The 6,736-nt window shown below is 54.4% G+C and overlaps 1 protein-coding gene across 1 annotated transcript in view; it reads left to right on the top strand.

Annotated features, from left to right (window-relative positions):
* RAP1GAP2 (RAP1 GTPase activating protein 2) overlaps window positions 1-6,736 on the top strand; it is a 57,266-nt gene that overhangs the window by 32,852 nt on the left and 17,678 nt on the right. Inside the window, exon 4 of the mRNA XM_031059764.1 lies at window positions 3,191-3,260. Coding sequence (XP_030915624.1) covers window positions 3,191-3,260 — 70 coding nt within the window. The remainder of the gene's footprint in view (window positions 1-3,190; window positions 3,261-6,736) is intronic.

Raw genomic sequence — 6,736 nt, 5'->3', positions numbered from 1 at the left:
GAACAGCTGACACACGGTTTCGTCTTTCATCGCCGAGCCATGGGCTGTACTTGGTGTCCAACTTTGTGCCGTAGGAAACGGCCTGTTCGCAGCGCTCCGCGAGCTGGCATCTGCTCCGCGGGCGCCGCTCCGCGCCGGAGCCGCTGTTGGCCTCGGAGATTGACCCCGCGCTGATCCATGCGGGCTGCCCCGGGCAGGGAGTTTTCTCCTCCAGGATTCTGCTGCTCTGGCAACTTTGGTGTTAAAAATAGTCAGAAATATGCACCCGAACCTCACAGTGTCTGTACCTCTGTTTCAGGGTGGAAGCAACATGGGCATTGCTGAAGGCTGAGGGGTTTTTGTTTCTTTCCTTTTCTTGGTTCGATTTGTGATTTTGTACCAAACTAAAATGAGTGAAGAAATGATTATTTGGAATCGTTATTGTAAAATATTCCCCCCCTCGCTAATCTATAAGCATGAAAAACCAGAGTGAGGTGACTGAGGATGAAGCTTTTTGTCTGCCATCCGGTGTGGTTTGCAGGGCTTGTACCCCATTTTTCTGTGCTGCTGGTATTGGGACTTTGCCTTGGACAGCTGGTGCCATGGAGAGCTGGATGTCAGTGATGCACTAAAGACTGAGCACTGGCGTTCCTGGAGAGTTCCTGTGTCACTTGCTGGTTTGAGGTATTTTTGTCGCCCTTGCTGGGGTATTAGGTAGATCATCAAAGCAGAACAGTTGGAAGAAGCCAGCCTGCAGGTCCGGAATGAGCAGCAGCAATGTCTGCTCACCTGAGCTGAGCCGTGGCTGGGTCCCCTGTACTGGGCTGGAACGAAGGTGTGGGGACTGTGCTGGGGTTCCTGCTGGGCTTGACTGTTCCTGCCCTGCTGCTGCTCCTTGGGTTTTGTCCTGTTTAGCCCAGGCCCGTTCTGGCCATAGCTCTGCCCTTGGACCATGGCTCTGGCTACCAGCTGGCATGTGTTGGAGGGACTGGCTGGCTGGGGGTGACCTGAAGTCTCTCCTCCTGCTTTCACAGGTGTGGGGGCCCAAATGATCTTCTGGATGTTGTACCCACTGAAACTCATTGGCCAATCCTGCATTTGCCTCAAGGGCAGGGAGTGCTTTACTGGTGACACCAAGGAAGACTTTGCCTAAGAGTTGTCTTTCCCCAGGTACCAGGTTTTTATGAATGAGCTCAACATGACACTGGAGTGCTTAGAAAAAACCTGGCTCTGAACTTGCACTGGAATCTGCCCTGTGATGTCTGAGCCTGGTTTTCCTTTTTATTTTTTCCCCAGCATCATGTTGTGCACAAAGCGTCTCAGTGCGCCTCTTGCTGCAGGGTTTACTGAGTGCAACAAGAGTCACACAGATTTCTCAGGGGGAGAACAAGACCCTGAGGAGGATTCTTCTGTCTGCCATGGACTGAGGAGCCTCCATGGGAGCGATTGCAAGAATTCAAGCAGTGCTTTACGGTGGTTGTTTCATCTTATGCAAGCTGCCAGGGCCATCAAAGTGACATAATCTGCAGGAAAAGGAAGGGACTGCTAGCGGCATCGTCAAAAGGGACTCTGTTCCTCCACCTGCTCCTATTTGCTTTTTTCCCTCCTACATTCAGTCTTTGTTCTGCATTTGCAATTGAATTTTGCTTTCCATGAGCCATATGCAAGCCTGGCAGGATCAGTGGCAGCTGCAGAGTCTGCAGTGGCCCATGTCCCTCCTTGTTAGCAACCCCGCAAAGTGCAGCGCAGCACACCAGGCTCCCCTGGCAGAGCTGGGTGATGCTCACCTGCCCCTCCACCTGCACTCTTCTCACCTGTGCCTCCCCTGCACACCTGAGCTGGAGGGGAGGAGCAGGGAGGTCTGGGGGGGGTGGCTGCTGCTGTGGGCTCCTCCTTTCCTCTGAAAGCCTGGTATTTGGAACTGTATTTATATCTAAATGAATTTTCCCAACTGTCCCACATGCAAGTGAGGTGACACTGTGGTGGCTGTCCTCTCACAGGGGAGAGCTGGTGGGTGGGTGCCCGGCTGTGGGGCACTTCTCCTCTCACAGCCTCCCCTTGCCCTTTGGCATCAGTGCCGCAGTGTTTGGAGACGCAGGTTCCTGGGAGCTGTTCTCTGCAATTTGCAAATTATTGAATCAGCTCAGAAACGGCTGCCCGAGGTTCCTGGCTCGGGTTTGGCAGGAATAGGATCAGACGAGCCTTCTGGTCTGAAAATCTCTGCAAGTGCCTTGGCTGATTTACCCAGATCTGCAGGAAATTGCCACTTTCTCTGTTCCTGCAAGGCAGAGTAGGCAGCACATTTTGTAAAAGATAAAAACTTCTTTTCGCCATCGCTTGCATTTCGAGCCTCACTGGCCTGGCCTGGCCTGGCCCAGTGGGAAGCCCTTGGCCAGTTGGGAAGATTCCAGCGTCTGTAGAGGTGCAGGCAAAGCAGGAGTCAGCTCCTTGCTGGCCCCCCTGCCCAGCAGGACGGGCAGCGTGTGCTGCAGCAGGGACCCCATGGCCCGTGCCAGCAGCTGGGATCCTGCCTGCTCAAGCACACAGTGCTCTGAACTGTTCAGCAAAGTTTATTTGCTGTTTGGAGGGGCAATTAAAACCAACCCCAGTGGCAGTTAAATGTCACCTTTTTCTGAGCAGGGCTGAGGACAGAGTGCTGGGGACACTGCGTGTGTGCAGGTGCAGGCTGGCAGTTTGCAAATATGTAATTTATTGCAAGAAATGTAGATGAGAAAATGCTGCACTTTTTTTTTTGCTGACTCTCAGGCTTTGATGTGAGAAGGCAACGCTGCTGAATAGGGCTAAGCTGAGCCATGACCTAACAAGGTAAATCTGTTTCTAGGGAAGATGTTCCATGGCAGGGGCTCTGCCCAAGGGTCGTGCAGCTCTGCAGCGCTGAGTGCTTGGGCTGCACCCCATGTCTGGGGGGGATTCTGGAGCCCCACAACTGTCTGACATCAGTGGGAGCCTGCAGCAGTGCATGTCCTCTGCTGATGTCCTCTGTGGGATGAGTGATGATGCAGCGAGATCTTGCCTGCCTGGCATCCTGGGATTGGGTGGAGAGCTGCTCAAAGTCAGGGCAAGGCTCTTCATTCAGGCACTCACTGCAGATTTCCAGGTGTAAACTCACAGCAAGGTGCCCTTGTCTGTGTTGCAAAAAAACCACAGTTTTTGTTCTGTTTTTTTTTTTTTTTTCCTGATTTGTGAGCAGCTGGCAAGGGCCCCTGGCCATGCTGCTCTGCCTGGTGTGTCAGCAAGTGCTCGTGTCCCGGGAGCCAGGGGTCAGTCCCAGTTGTGGGGGGGATGAAAGGAGCCCCCCCCAGAGGGAGGACGAGCAGCCTGTGCTCCCCTCCCACTGCCCGCTGTGGACAGGGCTGAGCCTGGGTAGGGGCCGGATGGAAAGTGATAGGGAAGCACATCCCCTCTGGAAACTTAGGAGATCAGGCATGGAATGTGAAATAAACTAAAAAGGAAGCAGCTGGCAAGGTGATGCCCATCAAGGATAAAAAATTATGAGTCCAAAAATAGAGGCTGTTAATTTACAGGAGAGTCATTGCTGACCTTCTCAAGGATGAGGCATCTGACAGGCAGAACTTGTTGCTGCAGGAGTTTGGTACCTCCTTAGGCCGGGTTTGATCTGTGGAATTAAGCATAGGCATATGGGTAACCTGGGGTGCTCCCATCCCATTTGCACATCCTGACAGAGTAGAGCCAACCTCATGTGGAGCATTTCACCATGTCAGGTAATATGCTGGCATCTCCCCTCCCCACCTGGGATTTGCCTAAATGTCCTGTGTTGATTTAGAGCCTGTCTGGGAAACAAATCAGACGGACGAAATGAGGAGGGGGGAGGCACTGGGGGTTTTTCATTAGGCTTGGGCTTGAGAGAGCATGAGAGAAGTGTGCACTTGGAGTCAGGGTCTGGATGGGAACATGCCAGGGGTCCAGGCAGCCTTGGCTCTGTGCTGAGCAGGACTTTTAAATCAGAATTTCAGTATGTCAGTGGGGTTTACCAAATACAGGATATTAATTTGAAGGTGCTTTAGGACTGTGATCAGGGATGCTCTAAAGAGAAAGACCTCACCTGCCCTTGCTGTGCTGGGAGCTCACTGGTGTCCATGGTTTCCCCCCAAAATGCGGGGAAAAATCCCCATTTTCTCCCTCTTTGGAAGGAGCCAGGAGAGCAGCCCTTGGCAGGTGGGCTTTGCCTCCCTAGAGCTGGCAACAGGTCCCCCAGCACAGTCCTGGGGGGCTGGGATGGCTGGGGTGATCTCAGACTCCATTCGGAAACCCTGCAGTTGGCCCTGCCATAACCCCATTAAGGTATTTCCTTAATTAGATTTACTAACAATGCAGGATTCTAATTCTCTCTTTTTCCTTCTCTCTCAATTTGCCTAATGAGAAAAACAAAGGAATAATTACAGAAGCGATGCCCACGTTTCCTTCTGGAGAGCCTGGTGTCCGGCCGTGTGGCTCCGGAGGATGCTCAGCCCATCCTGTGCGCTGGTGCCCGGCCGTGGCTGTGGCCAGGGGGGACACGGGGGCATCAGGGGCAGGCAGAGCCCCCTGGCAGCTGCCAGCTGCCCCCTTAGGGAGTGGACACAGCGCTGTGACCTTTGGCTGTGGATGCCGGGGCTGTGCATCTCCTGTGGTGCCAGGGAGAGGCGTGGGGAGCTGCCCGGCGTCCCCAGCGCCCATCCTCCTGGGGTGGGCACCTGCCACCTCCGCTGTGCTTCAGGCTGTGCAGAGAGGCACCCTCAGTGCCAGCTGGGGCCTGGGTCACTGCGCGGGGCTGCTGTGAGCCCCGGTGCACTGACAAAGGCGTGCTAATCTTCCCCTGGTTCGTTTACCATCCCCCGAGGGCAATCAGTTTGGGAAACGGGCGCCAGCCCTTGACCCCAGCACTGATGGGGCTGAATCATCGGCGTCTGTGGTTGGGCTTTACCATAACAGACTCTCAGCGCAGAGGCCCGTTCCAAGCAGTCGTTGGGGATGGGCTTGTTTTGCTCTCCCGGAACTGCAGGAGCAGTTCCAGCAGTTTGGCCCCAAAGAAGCAGCCAGCATGTGACAGAGGAACATGTTGTTAAGTTGGGTGATTTTATAATACTTAGAATATGATGCTATGGCAACCCACTACAAATCCCAGATCAAATCAAATTATTTGTGCGCATCCCTGTAACTTTAATCTTTTCAAAGTCGTATCTGTTTTATGCCTTTGAGGCCACTGTGCAGCTGAGTGCAATCAGGCAGAGCTCAGGGTTCAAAGCAAGGAGAGCAGAGGATGAGTGGTTTGCTCCAGATCAGGCTGTCCTAGAAAGTCAAAGAGCAAACAAGGAAAATCTGTCATCCTCGGCATTTTTCAGCAGTAGAGACATGGTGAGGTTGTGGAGAGCAGAGAGGGAAGGATCTTGATAAACATTATGGGTGGGCAAGATGGGAATTCTGCTATTGCCCCACATTGCTCCAGTTAATTTCTTGCACTGAAAAACTGGAAGATACCAGGAGCTCAAATGAGGTGTAATAATGTAAATTTAACCTGCTCTGATATGAAAAAGAGAGAAAGAAGATTTACTTCGATTTAATGTAATGTGAAATACCAGTTCTTGGTCTGGATTCCCATTTGGACACAATGCAGTGGGTATTGCCCCCAGTGCCTCTGGCTAAGCCCATGCTGCTGGCACAGCCCAGGTGGTGCCATGACTCCCCTGGCTGTGTGTAGGATGATGCTGCTGGTCCCACTTTGCCTGCCCAGCATCTCTGCTGCCTCCCCAGTTCATCCCCCAGCACCTCTGTGGCTGCTGAGGAGGGGCTGCAGGCACCCGTGACCAGCAGGTGGTTGTCACCTGCTGTGACAAATCCTGGGGCCTGGGAGGGCAGCCCGGGGCGCTGGGGCTGTGGGGAGGGCAGGTGTTTCGCGGGGTGCTCCTGTGGCAGGAGCTGTGTGCTGGAGAGGCCCGGCGGGATCGGTGCCGGCGCTGCGCGGAGCCATCCCGGGGCGCGCTGCCATGGGAACCAAACCTCGTTACGGAGAGATAAACAGTTGGACATTTTGGCCCGGTTTCTGCAGGACTAACCTGGCAGGGACGAGAGGAAACTAAATTAAATCTCAGATTTTCTGAGTCCCGGAGGAGCATCTGGCAGTGCCGCTGCGTGATGGCGTGGCTGCCTGCCCGGGAGCCGCCGGGCAACAGGGATGGGAATCTTGTTCAGGGGAGGGCCGAGGCCGGACTTTTCCAAAGCTTAGGGGACTTTTGGGGGGGGCTGTCTTGCCAGCTCCATGGCATAGGGGCTGCTTTCTGCTTTCCTGGGGTCTTGCATCTTCATGATGGCTCTTGGTACTTCCAAATGCAGTGCCAGGTGCTGTGTTGGCAAAGGGGCCCTCAGCTGGGTCCCTCCAAAACCGTGCTGGGGTGTCACTGAGCCTCCTTTGCTGCCAGAGGGCTGCTCAGCCGCAGGTCCTGCCCAGGTGGGGAGGCTGCCAGAGGGAGGGAAGCCGTGGGGATGGCTGGCTCCTGTCATAGGAACAGCCCTGCTGTCCCTGCACCACCGCGCCACACACGGGGACTCGCAGCCCACCCTGGGCACGGGCTCTTCTCATGACTTTTATCACCTCCTCACACTGTCTGCTGGGTTTTTTCTCAGATTCCAGATATTACTGTACAGGCAGCTGCACACCACGGCTTTGCCAAGGGAGATAACCCTTATCTCTTGCCTGGTGCGCTGGCTGGGGCGGGGGGAGCTGACCTGCCTGTGTTTG

Source organism: Geospiza fortis, unplaced genomic scaffold (genome assembly GCF_000277835.1).
Source record: "Geospiza fortis unplaced genomic scaffold, GeoFor_1.0 scaffold538, whole genome shotgun sequence".
Taxonomy (NCBI): Eukaryota; Metazoa; Chordata; class Aves; order Passeriformes; family Thraupidae; genus Geospiza; species Geospiza fortis.
The sequence above is the reverse complement of the archived record's forward strand: the minus strand, read 5'-3'. Positions and strand labels throughout refer to the sequence as shown.